The following is a 19,391-nucleotide window of genomic DNA, read 5'->3' on the forward strand; positions in this document are numbered from 1 at the left end:
GATTCAGACGCAACAATAGTAATAGGGATGCTAAGAATATCACGGACAAGCAAAGCTAAGTCACCAAATCTGTGTTGCTTATCTTTCCAGTAGTCTAACACCTCCATATCTAAGAAAGCCGAAATATCAACTTTAGTATCAACCAAATACATGTTCAGATTTATCCTTTCGTTGTTTGAACCAAACTGGATACACCTTTCAAGCTCAAGCAGATCCTATATTCAAACAAAATCAGAGATAAAAAATTAATTAGCGAATTATCAAGATGTCAAAATAAACAAGAACTTTATGTCAGATACTTACATCATCAATATCATCTTCAAGAGGAGATTCTGTAAGGAGCTCATGTGGAGTTTTTCTTGGAAATATGGAAGAACTTTCTGGTGACTTTGAACTATACTCTTTATAAAGCAACTCCAAGCTCTTCCTTACGACTTCAACCTTCTTCTCAGAAGTTTTAGGATCCAGCTTATGATAAGCTTCCTTAAGCATCTGCAGCTTAATCCTTGGGTCTAGTACTGCTGCCATAGCTAAAATAAGACTGTACTCGTCCCAGTATTTAGCAAACTTACTTTGCATATCCACAACCATTAATCTTATCTCATTATCCTTACACCTTGCATACCTCCTCAACAACAACTCGATCTTCCATACTAGCATGAAATAAACACTGGCTGTGGGGTAGTTAACTCCAGAGAAGTATGTTGTGATTGTACTAAATGGCTTGAAGAAGTCTCGAATCTTCTCACCGCGATCTCACTCTTCTTTAGAAGGCAAACATTTGTAGTTTCTATCATACAAATGCAGATTATCAAAGGCTTTACGAAACTTGAGAGCTCTCACCAACATCTCGTAAGTGGAGTTCCACCGTGTGTCCACATCCAAAGACAAACCAGCACTGCTCTCAATACCAGCCCTCTCAACACACGTAGCAAAAGAATCCTTCCTTGAATCAGAAGCTTTCACATACTTAACGCTGTCCCTAATGTTCACCAAAAGACTAGAACCGAACTCTGACCCTTTCTTGACAATCAGATTCAAAATGTGGGCGCAACACCTTATATGGAGGAACTTTCCATCGCACAACAAGCCATTCCCACTCTGCAGACGATGAGTAAGGATCTTTTGCATGTTGTCACTAGCAGAGGCGTTATCTAAGGTGAGGGAAAACACTCTTCTCTCTAACCCCCACTCCTTTAGGATATCAAAAATCTTCTTGGCTATTGCTTCACCGGTATGTGGAGGTTTGACATCACAAAATGCAAGGATGTGACTATGTAGCTTCCACTTCTCGTCAATATAATGAGCAGTCAGACATATGTAACCCCTAACTTGGCTACGACTCGTCCATAGATCAGAAGTGAAACTCATTCTACCCTGGTAACTTGCAAACATTTCTTTCAGCTTAAGCTTCTCTATTTCATATCTCTTGTACACCTCCCTACTTGCGGTTTGTCTACACATATGCTCACACTCTGGATTAAGATACTTATCTCTCTCTCTAACCTTTTCATACTCCACATAACGAAAAGGAAGATCATGATAAATAATAATCTCAGACACCATTTCCTTATCAACTTTGGGATCATATTCAACAACTTCGGTTTCTGGTTTTTCTGGACAAGAGCGTGAATGGCGGTTCATTGTTGAAGTTCCATGATTCCTATCTATGACTAACTTAATACCACAGTAGTGACACTTAGCCCTTTCTTTACCATCAGACTCTACGCCTACCGATGTAAAGTGTAGCCAACACTTAGAAGTTTTTTTACGTACTTGTGTAGGCCGTTTAGCTCTTGGAGCTCATGGAGCTAGTGAAGATCGTGAAGCTCGTGAAGCTTGTGGAGCTCATGGAGATCGTGAAGCTTGTGGAGCTCGTGCGGATCGTGGAGTTCGTGTGTATCTCTTTGGACGTTGAGTATGTGTTGACTGAGCAGGTTCATTGACACTAAGATCATGTTCCTCTTCTTGGGAGTCTTCATCTTCATTATACTCCAAGTCCATCAATTCGTTTTCTGCCTCAAGAACTGCCATTCTTTGTATTGTTTGTGAGACCATGCTGCAGCCTGCAACAAAAGATAAACAAACAGTCAATCAGGGAAGTTCAAACAAAGCTACAGACTGTTTCAAACAAGTGCTTAGTTGACTAACAGCAAGTTCACAAAATACAATCTCAATTCTACAAACCCACCCTAGAGATCGATTTCAGCAAACCCACAAAAAAGCTAAGCCATTAAGCTTTAAAAAGCCATTAAACAAGTGACAAAGTGTTGACAAACAGCAAGTTCACACACGCAAACATTCAAATGGGTTCTTTGAAGCAAAAACTAAGAGAACACGCTAGTCACACGCAAACTGAGAGAACACAAGCAAGATCTCCAGTTCTTTAACTTACACGTATGATCCAAAGCAAGAAAGGGACTAAACACAATCATTACATGGCTAATAAGAACAAACCCACAAATCTCAATTCTACAACAATCCATCAGTTCAAAAAGCTTTATTTCGACAAACCCACAAACTCTAGAGATCGAAAGATGTGATGACTTACTAATATTGAAAATGTTCGAGCTTCCCAATAGCTTTTCTAAAACGGATTGATCCTCCTAAGCACCCTGCAATAAACGGAAAGGTCACACGATTTATATATTATGATGACTCTAGAGATCGATTTCAACAAACCCAGAACAAAACTAGAAGAACATACCCGACGAAGCTCTTCGAAATCGATCTCTAGGGTTTGTTGAAATCGATCCAGGACCAGGAGCAGCAGAGCTTGATGAGGACGTACGAGATCACGATCAAGAGCTCGAATCGGAATCCGCAGAGAAGCAGTCGAGCATCAATTCGTTGACTGGTTTCTCTTTCTCGTTTCTGAGATGGTGAGAAGAAAAATGGAAACGACGATGTTTCTCTGTTTGCTGCAAAAAAAATTAACCCTAATAAAACCCAAGTACCAAAGATAAGCGGTCCTATTTTGGCCCGGATAGTAAAGTGCGGGTTTAGGACTAATATTTTTAATGCGGGCTGGGCTAACCCTTGCCCATTTTAACATCCCTGTATATGATTCTCATTTCTCACATTCTGTGACTTGCTACAAGTTTCTCCCTCCTTACCCTGGAAGCACCTAATTGTATAACACCTAATGAAAATATCAAAAATATTGCCTCGTTAATTTTGCAAAACACCTAACGAACTTCAAAATTGTACAAACACATGAAATTCAAAATGTTTTTTTTTTCATCGCCTGGTTTGAACTTTATTTTCCCCTTGAAGACCAAAATTCAATTCTATTTCATTTTTGCATTTTTGTCCACGATTGTACTCAAATGGAATCTGTCTTGTATATAGGGGTGTGGAAGGAATAAAGGCACAACATATTTTTTCTTTCATAGATACATAATTAGTTATCTTCATCACAATTCACACGGTAATCATTCAGAGCTAGTGGCCTATACAAATTCCGTTTATTACAGTACAGCTTGGACGCGAATGAAGTATACCAGATTGTATGAACAAAAACAGCTAAGAGATGATGGGTATTTGAAAAGAATCTCATTTTCTACACATTCAAAGCTTGCATTTCCAGGTTACGATAGATACTCCACAGCTTAGAGGGAAGCTTTACTTTTACTTTTTTTCTTTCTTTCTTTTGTTGTTGTTTTCTTCTGTACCTGAAGAGTTGAGGATGGTGTGTATGATACATGTCTTGCTCCCTTCACAAAATGGTGCATGTGCATATAACCGCCTTGGGTGCTTTATCGACCTTCTTCTCTGTTCAGTCAAAACAGTTGTTTAACTGTTAGTTAGAATTCCTCAACATTGTCTTAGAAATCACAGCCTTAGTTTCAATCACATGATCAAAGTTTGTGTAGGTACTATGGTTGAAAAACATTTTTGAGCCATTCTCTAGAGGTTTGAATAAACAAACTAAACACACGATATATTTACTATTTAAACTAATCCTAGTCACAAAACAAACAATGCATTTACTATCTATACTGACCCTAGTCACTGATGTACACTTCTTATCAGTCTTAATGTATGAGGCATATGAGACAGAAAACGAATATAAAAATCAATAAAAGTGACAAAATAAATAACACAAGAAGTCTGACATAATATGCTGGAAGCTCTGAGCAAACAAAGATCTCAATGAAGAAAACAAAAGAGAGAACAGTTTGACCTGATTTAGTTTTTGCTGGAGAAGGCTGTACAACAACATGCATCACAGTGACTCCACCTGCAGTCTCTCCAAATGGTGTCTTACACTGGGCAACAGTCTTGTTGTTCTCCAAGATCTTACCCGAACCAATCAGCTTTACTTCGTTTATCCCCTTTGGAACAACTGTTTTGCCTACACACAAAAAAAGGAGCATTTAAACGAAATTGATCACCACACCATAATTCATATAAAGACTTCGTCTTTTTTATTCTTAATCATCAGTTGGTGTTTGTAACTTCATTCAAGTGAACTAATATAACCATTCTACAGCTCTAAATCTCACACCTTTATACCGACAAATAACAAAATTCAGGGAGAGTCCACACGAATTTCGAATTTTTTTTTGTAAGAAAGATGGAAACTATAACAAACCTTTGGGCCAATCAGAGACGACCCTTTGCTTCAAAAAATCAACAGTAGACGCGGCTGAATAGCGAAAGGGTCCGATGTCGGAGCCATCGTAGAGCCTGAATTTGATATCTATCGACTCCTCCTCCGGCATCTCCGTTGACTTCTCGAAGACCTCCAAAAACCCAACTCCCGATTCTCAGAAAAACCAGACTTCAACACAACTCTCTTCAGATCTGAAACAGTTCCAATCAAAAAGTAGAATCAGAGCTTGCTTCGACAAGGATAGAAACATAAAAGTAAAAGAGAATCAGGGGAAATCGGAATACAGAACAGTAGCTCTCTCTCTCTCTCTCTCTCTCTATCGATTTCGCGTTGGGATCGTTGAAAAAGCGGAAGAAGGAAGGAGAAAAGAAAAGCTGCTCAAGAGTCGGAGTCCACCGAATCTCAAGCCCCCAACGGTTTTTCACTTTTCTTCTTTTTCTCTTTTCGTCTAATTCTCCATCAAACCGACATCGTTTTGTTCTCTCTTTTTAATTAATCGTGGTGAAAACGGTCATCGAGTGTTCCCACCTTCTTGACGGTTAAACTTAAAATGTTCCCACCGTATTTTCTTGTAGAACATTAGCCCCATTAAGTCATTAACTAACATTTAAAGTGTTCCCACCTTTTTTTTTCTTATAGAGAAAATGATTGACAAATGGGTTTTATTTGACATGAAATTCACATTTTACCTATTTATATGTTTATGCTTTGTACTCATATAAGTTTCTTATCTTTGTCAAGTGAGATAATAAGAGGAAAATTGCAATTAAGAAGGTTCATATTTTAGAGTTTCATTTTTTTTAACGGCTTTTATATTTTTTTTTTAAACATACAATGCAAGAAAACTAAAAAAAAGGAATAAACCAGAAGAAGTGATCAGCCGTCGCCAAATGTAATCCGTCGAAACCTTCCTACGAAAAGATGGCACGTCGACGGTGGTTTATCGCACGAACTGAGATACCGAAGAAAGATACTTCGGACGATGGATATACTTCCATCTGGAAGGAGAACAAAAATGCAAAGGAGCGCCGAAGTACCGGACATGACAACAAAGCACCACTGAAAAGAGGAAACCTGGAAAAATTAAGAAGACCACTAGATCTAGACGGTATCCTAGTTCAGAACATAAGCTTGTATTGACCAAAATCGCACTCCACGATCCACTCGCTTTCACGAAGCAGACATGGAAGCCAATAGATGAAAACCACCAGAGTTCAATATCTAAGGCAAACGACCCCTTCACGTAAAGACCCCACTCCAACGATACTCGAACCACCTCGCCGTTTCTCCATAAAACACTTCAACACCGTGGACCTAGAGGGGAAGAACCGAAGAGAGATTGGGGTCCACTCGCCAGATCCGAACTTCTCATATCTGAACTTGAAGCTATAGCTTCCGGCCATTCCTCCAAATTACCACGTCAGAAACCATCGCCGCCGCGAGAATTTTCACCCTACAAACCACTGCTTAAAGCTTTAGGGCCTCAACATGAGGCAAGGCATAAAGCGGAGGAGAAGAGACGCATAAAGAGTGCCTTCTCACGGCAGAGACGGTTGAGACCGGCCGCCGAAAAGACAAATCAAATTTCGCCGGAAATTGCTTAGAGAGAGAAGTGCAGAAAGGAGAGAAGAAAGAGTTCCAGCATCTTTCGACCTTCACATAAATGTTTAGACTAATTTGAAGTGTAACTAAAGAAATTATAAAATTCTTATTACTTTGTTAACTTATTTATATGGATTATAAAAACATATATAAAATGAGCTGGAAATACTCTAAAATACAAACTGATCAGTTTAAAAAAAATGATTAGAGTGGTCATTTAATTTCGTGATATTACTATCACCATGATTACGAATATATACTTTTTAATTGAAAGAAATATATACTTTCGATTACTAAAAGACTCTCAGGGAAAGCCGCCTGAGAGAGTGATGAAGAAGTTATGGTTTGTTGGAGAGAATGATTGGTGTTTGAGATTTTGGTGAAGGTGAACGTTAAGAAATGGGATGTACCTTCAGGAGCAGCGGACTGAGATGAAGGAGGAAGCCAAACATGAGTGATTCCAGAGTTGCTAAGGTCTTCGATTGAGTTGAGTAAAGAATTGTAGAACCCTCCTTCTTGCATCCATGATTCCCATTTGAAACTCTTGTCACAAAAACCATATTTAAATCATCAAACACAAAAAACTGTATAAAAGAGTGTATACTACTTTTAGTATATGTATATATACTTATCTGAAACAACACTGTGGAAACCGTGAAGGTTGGGAAGAAGATGAAGAGAAAAGAGAGAAGAGAAGACAAGAGTAACGTTGCGCTTAGATTTCGACTTATAGAAGAAGCTGAAATCTACGTCCTCAGTTGTTACCTCTAATTGATGATTATTGTATTTAAATCTAGTGTTCTTGAAACACTATTTGTTTGATGTAATCCAAAATACAAGGAAATCACCTTTTTTTTTGTTCACTACAAGGAAATCACTAGTTATTCAAAATCGTTATACTTTTTCAGTTTTTTTTGTATGATCGATTAAACCACTACTAAACCAAATCAGAGGCAGTGGTATTATCAGATTAAGTAATTTCAGAAAATGTAACAAGGAAATAGAAGTAAAATCCACGTACACTATAACATGTACATTGTAATGAGTTCTTCAAAATCTGCTAAAACTTTCCAAATTTATATGCATTGAAAAAAGTTGAGAAAACACAACCTTTTTTGGTCCAATCTGGTCTCCTTTCCGCAAGGTCGTTGTCACGTTTGAGACGTGGAGATTTTACATACGGCATAAATATATGATTTGGGCTATTAAAAGTGCTTGAGCCGTAACGATACCCTTTTCTTAGCAAAATATATAGCTCAAAGGCTAAAGTAGTTAATCATTTTTTTTTTGTTTTTTTGAAAATTATGCGTGAAGTATTCGCAAAAACAAATTTGATTTGATTCTTTTGGTTTGGAGTTACTCACTTCTGATCAAGTTACTTCATTCATAAACTTGTTTTTGTTATTGGCTAATAAAATCTATGTGCATAAAGTTAATGGTAGTTTACATGTTGAGGTTAATGCATTATGTATTAATGAACACAATAAGGATTTTGACTGAATAATATCTTCGTTAACCATTCATGAACAATACAAAGGAGATTAAATAGGCTCGAGAGAACAATCTCGAATCCTTTGAATACAATAGCTGTAAAGGTAAAGTAACGTTGACGGCCAGCTCATGACCAAAGTAACAGAGCGAAACGGTTCTGGATAAGCTCCAGCTGAGCTCCCGTACTCGCCTCTGTTCCACAAGACGACAAACTCTGTTTTGCTGAAGACCGTTGGAAAAGAGAGACGTTTGGCTTGTCTTGGGCCTTCTCATTTGTGTCTTGTTGGGCCTTGGATGCTATCACACTTACATCCCCCCTCAAACTTGGAGTGGGATTAACTTCCACACCAAGTTTGCTTCTAAGCATTTCAAACGGCCTTCGCGGGAGCGACTTGGTGAAGATGTCCGCTTTCTGTAGCTCCGCTGGAATGTGTCTAGTCTTGATTAACCCCAACGCAACTTGTTCACGTATGTAGTGATAGTCTGTGTCGAAGTGTTTCGACCGTTTGTGGAGAGCCGGATTAGTACTTAGATAGACAGCTGGGAGATTGTCACACAGGAGCAACGTAGCATGCGGCTGTGGAACTTTCAAATCCCTGAGAAGTTGAGACATCCACGTTATCTCTTGAGCCGTTTCGCAGAGAGCTCTATATTCAGCCTCCGTTGATGATCTTGAGACTGTTTCTTGTCTTTTAGCTGACCATGAAACCAGATTGGATCCAAGAAACGTACAGAAACCGGTTGTGGATCTTCTGGTTTGCTGACAGCCAGCCCAGTCACTGTCATAATAAGCAAGCAGCGACATACATTTGTCTTTGCGAATGTGTAGACCGAGCGTTGTTGTCCCCTTGAGATATCTGAGTATGCGCTTGAGGAGACCAAAGTCTGAGACCGTTGGAGAGTGCATACGCTGACAAACAAAGTTTACTGCAAATTGAATGTCAGGTCTGGTGATGGTTAGGTATTGAAGCTTCCCGGCTAGACATCTGAAGTAAGTAGGTTCAGAGAAAACAGGTGAGTCTGCTTCTTCAATTCGCTATGGCAACGGAGTAGGCATCGGATTACAGTCTGTCATAGCAGCTTGATGCAGGATATCGTCAATGTATGCTTGCTGGTGAAGGAATACTCCAGATGATAGCATTTCCATTTCAATACCCAAGAAATACTTGGGGACTCCCATGTCCTTCATAGAGAAGCGCTGAGATAAGGTGTTCACCAGAAGTTGTATGCATTCATCATTGCAGCCCGTGAGTAGTATATCATCAACATATAGGAGCAACACCATACTGACATTGTTGAAATCATATGTGAAGAGAGACGGATCAGATTTGCTGCACACAAAACCATAGTCTATCAGGAAGTTGCTGAATGTATCAAACCAAGCTCTCAGTGCGTGCTTGAGTCCGTATAGAGCTTTGGTGAGCTTGCAGACATAATGAGGTCTGTTAGGATCCACAAAGCCCTCAGGTTGATGCATAAACACCGGTTCTTGGAGATCTCCATGAAGAAAGGCACTAGAGACATCAAGTTGTCTTATGGGCCAGTCTTTGGCAGTAACAATCGTAAGCGTCAGACGAATTGTTGATGTTCTCACTACAGGACTGAAGGTCTCTAGATAGTCCACCCCTTCTTCTTGTTGAAATCCTTTTGCCACCAGTCTGACTCTTCTTTTCCTCACAGTACCATCTGGATTTAGTTTTTCTGTGTAGATCCAACGACTTGTGACCACATTCATGTCTTCTGTTTGCGGAACCAGAGACCAAGTGTCTAGAAGATGGATGTTTCCCATTTCAGTCATCACTGCATTGTTCCACTCTGGATGTTTCATGGCTTCTGTGATGTTTTTCGGTAAGGAGCCAGAGGATTTAGGTGCCAGTAAAGCATACCTAGTGTTCGGCTTGTGGACTCCAGCTTTGGCTCTAGTCTGCATAGGGTGAGAGTTAGGCACTACAACAGGTGGAGCGGGAGGAAGAACTGCATCTAGATCACCAGCTTCACTATGATCAGATTGATTCCCCTGATCATCATTGTGTACTTCCTGTTGAACAATATCAGGAGCTTCTTGAGTCTGATGTGGAGTACTGAGAAAGCGTGTGATCTGTTCTTCTTGTACATGAACCGGAGGAGATGTAGCAGCTTGCCAAGCTTTCAGAAGCGGTGTCTCATACAAGGGAACGAGATGTTTGTATTGATCTTTAAATGGAAATCATTCTTCATCAAATATGGTGTGTCTGGAGATATATACTTTTCCAATAGGAGGATACAAACATTTGTAGCCTTTGTACTGATCACTGTAACCCAAGAAAACACATTGTAGTGATTTGGGTTCCAGTTTGTGTGTTTGAACTGCTCTCAGACAAGGATAGCAAGCCGATCCAAATACTCTGAGACTGGTGTAATCAGGCTTGGTGTTGTAGAGAAGTTCAAAGGGACTTTTGTTGTGAAGAACCGCCGAAGGGAGAAGGTTGATGACATGATTAGCAGTTGCAAAGGCTTCTACCCAAAACTGTAGAGGTAGATGACACTGAAACATCATAGATAGACCCAGCTCGACATGATGTTTATGTTTGCGTTCTGCGAGTCCATTCTGTTCTGGCGTATATGGGCAGGAGATTCTGTGATGAATGCCATTGTCACACAAATACTTCTTCAGTTGATGATTCACAAATTCACCTCCACCATCTGACTGAAACTCTTTTATCTTGGCATTGAACTGTTTTTCAACGAGATTCTTGAACGCAATAAACACTTGATAGAATTCAGCTTTATTATGAAGTGGATAAAGCCACGAGAATCGAGTACAATCATCCACAAACACAACATAAAACCGAAAATCTTGATTAGATACAATGGGAGAGGGACCCCAGAGATCACAATGTATCCTCTCCAAAGCTTTAGACACATGAGATTTAGACTGACTAAACTGCAACCGACTACTCTTCCCCATCTGGCAAGGCTCACAAATGAGGTTGGTTCTGCTCTTATTGACTACAATTTCCTTGCATAACTTGAGTTGTTGAAGAACACTTGAGTTGGCATGTCCAAGTCTGAGGTGCCAAACATCTTCAGACGCTGCTGTCTGACGGTTAGAGAAGTAGACTGCTTCCTCTTTATTCTTCAACGTATAGAGACCAATTACTGCGAGGCCCCTTTGACACCACTTTCTCCTTTAGTAGATCAATTACATACACGTGAGTGGCATCAAAAAATACTCCATAATTGTAGTCATCACACAGCTTAGATACAGACATGAGTGATTTTTGTATTTCAGGACAAACGAGGACATCATGAAGTGTCATTGTACCTGATTTGGAGGCAATGGTGGTAGAGCCAACGTGAGTGATAGGAAGGTAAGCGCCATCCCCAATCATGATTGCGTCATTACCCATGTAGGGATGAGCTTGCTGTAAGTGTGATGCAGACGCTGTGACATGAGCCGTGGCTCCAGAGTCTGGTATCCACTCCCTTCCATCAGTTACTTGCATAATGGAGAAGGCTTCATGAGCTTGGTAGTTGTTGTCAAATCTGTTGTAGCACTTGAGAGCAGTGTGTCCAAGTCTACCTCAGATTTGACAAGTAGGACGTCCGCCTTGGTTGCTGACGTTGGACTGATGCTGAGGGAAGCCACGACCTCTGCTTGAGTAGCCTCCTTTACCATGATAACCACCACGACCTCTGCCTCGAAAGTTTTGATTGTATTGAGGAGCCTGTGGTTTGTATTCCACTTGTTGATCAGCTCTCTCCGTTGAAAATGCAACATGGGGATTTGGAGAAGGAATCTCTTCATACGACTTAAGCTTGACATCAAAGCCTTGAACTTCTGACACGACATCAGTGAAGGATGGCGCCGGGAACTTGCTTAGCGAGCTCTGAATAACAGTTGTTATCGGATCATATTCTCTTCCAAGCCCATTGAGAAACCCGAAGATCTTCATGGACTCATCTATTGGTTTCCCAATCGCACTCAGAGCATCGCAGATGGACTTAAAGTCCCGACTGTAAGCGGACAAGGTCTTGTCTTTCTTGGTCAGAAGTTGAAGACTTATTCTGAGAGAAAACTCTCTAGCTAAGGAGCTCTTGTTGAAGTTGTCGGCTAGAGAGACCCAGACTTCCCGAGACGTAGTGAGCGAGTGGACCGAACCCAAGACTTCTTCTGAGAGAGTACCAAATATCCATGACCGAACAAGTTGATCTGAACAGAACCAAGTCTCAAAGAGAGGGTTTGCTTCCTCCACTTCAACATCATTCCTGGTGACACGGTGCGTTGCTGGTGGCGTGGTGACCGCGCCGTTGACAAATCCCAGCAATCTTTGACTGGACAGGAGCGATTCGAACTGCGTTTTCCACAGAAGATAGTTGCTGTCGTTGAGCTTGAGTGTGACGGAGCTCAAGACATGAACTTTACTCGGAAACGGATACGTAGTAACTGGATCTGCCATACCTGTTAAGGTTTAGATGGCTCTGATACCATGTGAATATGAGAAACACAATAAGGATTTTGACTGAATAATATCTTCGTTAACCATTCATGAACAATACAAAGGAGATTAAATAGGCTCGAGAGAACAATCTCGAATCCTTTGAATACAATAGCTGTAAAGGTAAAGTAACGTTGACGGCCAGCTCATGACCAAAGTAACGGAGCAAAACGGTTCTGGATAAGCTCCAGCTGAGCTCCCGTACTCGCCTCTGTTCGATAAGACGACAAACTTTGTTTTGCTGAAAACCGTTGGAGAAGAGAGACGTTTGGCTTGTCTTGGGCCTTCTCATTTGTGTCTTGTTGGACCTTGGATGCTATCAAACTTACATTAATGGTGGTCTTCACTTGTGAATGATCAAGAACTTAAATTATTTAATTGAAACTTCCTATTTTCATTAGCCAAACTAGGAGAGGATTCAAGTATTTATGAGTAGAGAAAATCAAAACTATTTTACAAAAGGTAAAACATGCGTACATATTTTTTGAAGGATAATACAACTTCGAAATATTCGAAATAATATGATGGGAGAAAAGACAAGGCAAAGCGAGAAAGTACAATCTAGTGAAACATGACTCAACAGTACAACATTGATAAAATCACTAATATAAAAACTACTTAGGTTTGGAATTGGTTTGCCACTTTCTTTTCCATCTGACCCTCCAAATCACCACCACCATGAGTTTGAGGATGAACCGTCAACTCACCGGGAACTGGAGTTGATGCAAGCTTGACCATATCGATTGAATGATCCGGCACCGTTTTGGGTTTCTCCGTGTCATCAGTTTTTGGAGCTTTGTAGTACTTGTATATGACGTAGAGAATCATTTGAACTGCTCCGAGAAACGCACCCATAATGTTTGGAAGCTATAATCAAAAGAGTAATATCACATCAGTAATTCCATTAATCATTTGTTGAGAACAGTACTAAGTCCATTAACTTCCGACATTTAAAAGAAAAAAAACAATGTAATTGTCTCGGTTTCTCTGGCGCAATCATATAATATATGATTGTAAGCATAAAGCAAAAGTAGTGTACGGTTCAAATCATATATCCTCCTTCTTTATATAGAATGAATTAGGGGAAAAGAGACTAATTAGAATTGAAGGTGGTGGAAACTCTTTTCCCTTAAACATGAACAAACCATAATAATATAGTATACAATGTTGCGTTGTCCATTATTATATGCTTATAAAAGATTTAATATCATAAGAAAAAAGACTCACTGCAACGTAGAAGTCTTTGATAGCAAGACCGTAGAAGAGCCACGTAATGGCGCTGAGTGTAAGAAACAATGATAGAGAAAAGGGCATAAACTCCACACTTCTTGTTCGTATCACCACTCTCTGCAATAGTTTTTTACTTTTCACATGTTAAACTATATAATATGCGTAAACATAAAGAGATGCTAATACCATAAGAAGAAAGACAAGCCCTTTCAGCATATACGTGTACGTAGTAACACATACCATGATGCTCAAAGGAGCTGCGAAGACACAAACGGAAAATCCGACGCAAATCCCTCCAAGGACCTTCTCACGGTTAGATGCTTTGGTCAAGAGCTCACAGACAAGGATAATAGCGGCAAAACCCAAGAAGTTCAAGAGCCCAAGAACCTTCAAAGTTGATATCTACATGGTTGTGTATATCATCAGCTAACCCATTTTATATAAGTGCATTTTCTAATATACGTCAAAAGAAAATGATATCGTATACACGGGCGTACTCTAGCTTTCTTGTTAGCATAGGTAATGAAGAGGACGATGTAAATGGTTTCGATGAAGCATCCCACGGCGTTTATGGTTATCAGAAGTAAGCCTGATCCATCTTTCTGCATAGCGTAATATATCCATAGCGTCGCGCTAAAGAGCGCTGACACATAGGGAAGTGACTGAAAACCTTCTATCGATTTTTTCTTGCAGATCCTAACGAAAGTTGGACTTCGCGTACATGCAAAACAATATCAAAAGTTTTTTTAATTATACAATAAAGAGAAAATGAAAAAGGAAGTGAATGTTTGAGATGGATGATGCTTACACTGGTGCCAAGAAAACGATGAACGATATGATGTTGCCTACAGAAAATACATAGCAAAGATAACATGAGTAAAAAAATACATTGAGTGAAAATAGATATTTACGTAAAGTGTCTATATAGGGAATATATATGTTTCGTATTGGTTTGATGCTGTTGATGAAAGCTTAGATAATTACCCATAATTCCAAATGTAAACGCCAATACGTTTAGAGCCATTTTGATTGGTTTGTAAATGAACTCTTGAGTATCTTTCTACTTTTGGATGTGATTATCGAAGAAGGAAACAAGAGAAGATGTTCAACTCTTGTTAGCTCTAACTGAGTTTTCTTCGATATGAATTTAACTACGAGGCCAATGGTACTATATATAGAGGGTTACATGTGTAAGGTGCAATGGTTATATGTTGAGGACGTCGTCGTTTTCATGGTATAAGAGAGAGAGAGAGAGAGAAGAACATTGCATATTGATGGTCTCAGATATTTCTAAAGTTTTTTAAAAATGGAAATCATTCCATAATTTTATGTGGTATGCACTGTTGGCGTGTATTATATTTGTGTCAAACTTTTATGCCAAACCTTGGTTTTATATTATTATCGTAGTTATTTATGTGAGCTTTCTTTTTCCCTTTAAACCAAATAAGATATAAATAATTGTGCTTAACTTATTGGTGATTTGTCCTTCTGGCATGACCAATAAAATACACCATCGATCGGCTGTTAGCTTTCTAGCCAACAATTCAATTAAATATCGATTAAAGATATTTATACAATCATCTAATTTTCCAGTATTCTACCTAGACTTAAACTAGCTAACTAGTTTGGATCTTTGTTTTACGTACACATAGCTATAACGTATATGCCTTATGATTTGTGAATTACCATTCCAAAGTCATGGTAAAACTACTAAAATTTATAAACAGAATTTTAGCCTTACCGAATCCAAGATTGAGCACAAGCGCACAGCGATACATTTAGAGAAGAATATATCTTTTAGTGGATCCTCTTAATATATTAATTAGTATTTTGCTTGCGAATTTTAAAATTTCAGAATTTCCAAACTGATTAATAGAATATTTTAGATTTCCATATTCCACCAATATATGTTTGCGTTGTTGTGTATACCATAAAACTGCACAAGCTCGTGATAAAAATGATAACAATTATCAGTTACAAAAAAAAATGATAACAATTATAATCCTCATCACATAATGTTACAAACTTACAATGGTTCTAACTATTTTGAATAGGTGGATCTGCCATCAACTAACTTCTAACGACATGACATTCAACTATCTACGGTATATGTTTGCATGGACCATTATTATTATTTGTTCAATTAAACATAGGAGAGATTAATTCACACCAGGGCAACAATAAATGATTGCAAGTTATTACTATTGACGTTCAACTGAGTAAATCAATCATACAACCCATGTTTTCTCCTTTTGTTCCTCGTACCAGTAAAAATGAACGTTTAGGTGTATGCCACGTGTGGCATATTTTATGTTGTCTTTAAGCACTCTTGAACTTCATGATTTGGCCGCCAAAATTAGGTCCGTAACTAATTTTATTTAATTAGCTTTCATAACAACAAATGATAATATTATGTGTTCCCTGTGATAATGTATAGAAACAACTCGAGAAGGAAAGCAAACACCTTATTGAATTGGTGATTTGGTAGGATTTTGTTTTTTGTCCAAATCTCACCTTATTGGATCTAGTATTTACAAAAGTTATCTTAAATCCTTGCTTATTGGATCTATCATTTATACAAACTCTATCAAATCTACCCTTATTGGAAAAGAAGGATTTCATTTATAAAACAAAGAATAGTGCGTTTCATCTTTTACTAGACGCGACTGTCCCGTGTGTAAACCGTATAGGTAATATTCACCATCATGCTTTTTGATGTTCCACTTGGCTACTTTTCGTGCTAATCTAATTATCTACACAATATTATTATTGTATCCATAACAATCTTCAATTGATTGTGAGATAATCTAAGTTTTTCTATCCTAAAACATTATCAAATCAGTAACATTCAATTAGTAAAATTGAGCTAAAATCACGATTTTACTTCGTCGTCCTTTGCCATTCAAAGAAAGAATCGAGGTAAATGCAAATTTGAATATCATTGGCATGGTATAGTCAGGGTATAGTATGCCACATGTACTGATCGAGGCCACATGGACCATGTCACCATTGCTAAATATGCTGAAAATTAACATGTTTCTTGTGAAAGTTCTTATTTTTAACAATTGCTATACTTTATCATTTAACACCAATATTTCAATTAATATTTCCAGCTAATTAGTGGAATAAACCAGTGGAGTAAATCATCTTCATTTTGTGGTAAAGCAGAGTGTTCAGTTTACAGATTACAAGCTTATATGTTTCTTAGTACAAGCTTATATGTTGTATCAATTCATTACTTGCTGTATTTATTAACTTTGAGAAAAGTAAAATATAACAAATAACCTATCAAAAGAGAAACAGAAAACGTATGGTTGAAACAAAAAGCGTATGAAAAGGATTGACTATCAAAACCCAATTTGCATCTTGATGATTATTCCCACCTTTCGTTTTTGGTCTCACTCACTTAATCAAAGACTAATTGACTGATTAAATAAACAATTTTACATTTAAAATAAGTAAACAAACCTTTTACTTTATGGAGTCTCTGTGGTTCTTCTACGGTCAAAGGCAGTAGTTCCATCCAACCATGCAGATTCCTTATTAGATGGTTAACATTCGTTCCCAACCATTCCTCCTCGTCCTCACTTTCTTCACTCTCTTTTTCTTCATACATTCGAATTTAAATATATTTAAGTGAGAGTCTAAAAGATGTCAGCTAAATAGAGAGTATTGTAGGAGAAGAGCATCTGCTTCAATGTTCCATACATAAGCAGTACATCAGAATCAGAATCAACATATCAGATTAAAATAAGGTATTTACAGAATATTATACAAATCTTAAGAATGTTATTGCAATATGTAAATGATCAAATCAGGGACATATACAAAATTATTAGGGATACTACTACTAGAGTATGCTTTACTGCTAAAAAGAGCTTTATTTCGTTGTCCTATGAATTACCACCAATAATATATATATAGCTCGACGAATAGAGCTTTAGTGAGTGAAATACTTTGGTAAATACTGAACAAAGCTATAGAATCTGTTGTGATTATTTTACTTAAAATCAATTGAAACCAAAATTAAATCACTAAAAGAAAACCTAAACCCTGTATTTTTGTCATTTGATTGTATATATCGGGTTACAAGGTTCAGTTTCAAATTTACAAGCCTAACAAACAAGGGGCAATGGATGCACTAATAGGAGAACACATATACAAAGACAAAAACCCTTTAATCAAAAAATGGTTAAGAAGACACAAAAGGAGAACAAATGCCCTTACATTGATTAACCCTGCTTCTCAAAGAGACAAAAAATGGCGACCGGCGATTAGTTCGTTTTTAATATTTTTTTAATAAAAAATTAAAAATAAGAATCCTTTAGCGTTAATCATGCTCTAAGCCCCCACGTAAACATTGATAAAAGGGGGAAAATAACTTCAAGACTTATTGCTGATAACAAAATACAAACTCTTTGGAATGGGACTTTTTGTGTATGAGATATGTTACCCCTAATTTCCTTGTCCACTTAAAGTGCGTTACCCTTTAGTAGATAGTCATTCCACCTTAGGTTTTTCGTCATGTCTGGACCTTTGAAATCAAGTATCTCTTTGTGAAGGTGGAGCTTATTAGTCTGACTGATTACATTTCTCTTCAACTCACTACACTTCACACGTTCATATCAGTGATATTCCAGGAGGAAGGAGCATTATTTTTGTTTATATTATGACATTGCTTAATACAATTTATTTAAATCTTTATTGTCTGACAGAGAGCTTCCCCAATTACTCTTACACTTAGTGGGTGAACAAACTTGTGTGTGTTCTTACCATCTCAACAAGTGGCACATCAGAACAAGTGTTAGGAGACTACTCCATCTAGTATGTATCGAAGAAGATGAAATTCTCAGAATAAATTATGATGAATCTAATAACACAAACAAACAAAATTCTAAATAACTGACAATGAACTTATTGATACTATATGAAAGAATGTGAGGATAAAAAGATGCAGATGAAGAACATTGAAGAACAGAGAGAGAAAGTAGATCTGGGAGAAACTATATTCCCTTAAAATTCAAATTGTGGATCTGATACAAGTCCGATACAAGTTTTTAAAGGCAAGTTGCCTCAGTACACAATACAATAAAATATTTATTGTTTAAAATATTCAACGGTCTCTTTCTCTTTTCTTCTTCTTCTTTGCTTCTCAAGTCTGGTCTTCTGCTTCTAAACTCAAGTCTGGTGCTTCTTATAAAGCCTTATAAAACCTTTATAAAACCTTATAAAACCTTTATAAGACCTTATAAAATCTTATAAGTATTTTTAAGTATGACAGCTTAATTCTCAAGTATAGCTGCTTAATTCTGCTTCATGGCAACACTCCCCCTCAAGCTTGACCATGTGGAACAAATCAAGCTTAGAAGCCATGAAGTATTCCCTCATTAAAACCTCAACTAGGTAAAACCCTTTGGGAGAAAACCCAAGTCAAGGAAAAAGAGTATAACACTTCATGAAGGAGAGATCATTGACATGATAGGTCTATGAGTCCCAATTTTGGATGAATGAACTCACATACCTTAGTGCTTGCTGCCTTGGTGAAGATATCAGCTAACTGATCTTCACTCCTTGTGTAGCACGACAATATGATCTTCTGCTCCACGGCTTGTCTCACTTTGTGGCAATCTACCTCTATATGTTTGGTCCTTTCATGGAAGACTGAGTTGCTAGCAATGTGTATAGCAGCCTGGTTATCACAATGCATCGTGATTGGCGTTGTAACTTCAATTCCCAAGTCCTTAAGAAGTCCCTTGATCCAAATCAACTCGCTTGTGAGCTTCCTCATAGCTCTATATTCTGTCTCAGCACTTGAACAAGACACCACTTTTTGCTTCTTGCTCTTCCATGTTACCAAATTGCCTCCAATGAAGGTATAATATCCAGTAGTTGATCTCCTATCAACTCGATCTCCTGCCCAATCCGCATCACAGTACCCAACAATCTCAGTGCTTCTATTGCATCCCATCCAT

At 38.1% G+C, this 19,391-nt stretch overlaps 2 protein-coding genes across 3 annotated transcripts; both read right to left on the reverse strand.

Moving 5' to 3' along the window:
* Positions 1-3,365: 3,365 nt before the first annotated feature.
* Positions 3,366-5,081, reverse strand: LOC106375812 (membrane-anchored ubiquitin-fold protein 3-like). 2 transcript variants are annotated; one of them, XM_013815810.3, is made up of 4 exons: positions 4,903-5,081; positions 4,598-4,809; positions 4,187-4,357; positions 3,366-3,774 (listed from the first exon to the last, which is right to left on the reverse strand). In XM_013815810.3, exons 2-4 carry the CDS (start codon positions 4,725-4,727, stop codon positions 3,719-3,721), a joined length of 357 nt encoding a protein of 118 aa, XP_013671264.1. In that variant the 5' UTR covers positions 4,728-4,809; positions 4,903-5,081; the 3' UTR covers positions 3,366-3,718. The 2 variants fall into 2 exon arrangements, with proteins under 2 accessions (XP_013671264.1, XP_013671266.1); XM_013815812.3 differs by having other exon boundaries at positions 4,908-5,074.
* A 7,543-nt stretch (positions 5,082-12,624) lies between these two features.
* Positions 12,625-14,570, reverse strand: LOC106374386 (bidirectional sugar transporter SWEET14-like). The gene is made up of 6 exons (XM_013814428.3): positions 14,404-14,570; positions 14,228-14,264; positions 13,917-14,130; positions 13,660-13,821; positions 13,417-13,536; positions 12,625-13,056 (listed from the first exon to the last, which is right to left on the reverse strand). Exons 1-6 carry the CDS (start codon positions 14,441-14,443, stop codon positions 12,808-12,810), a joined length of 822 nt encoding a protein of 273 aa, XP_013669882.1. The 5' UTR covers positions 14,444-14,570; the 3' UTR covers positions 12,625-12,807.
* Positions 14,571-19,391: the final 4,821 nt, after the last annotated feature.

The sequence above is a fragment of the Brassica napus genome, chromosome C1 (genome assembly GCF_020379485.1).
Source record: "Brassica napus cultivar Da-Ae chromosome C1, Da-Ae, whole genome shotgun sequence".
Lineage (NCBI taxonomy): Eukaryota > Viridiplantae > Streptophyta > Magnoliopsida > Brassicales > Brassicaceae > Brassica > Brassica napus.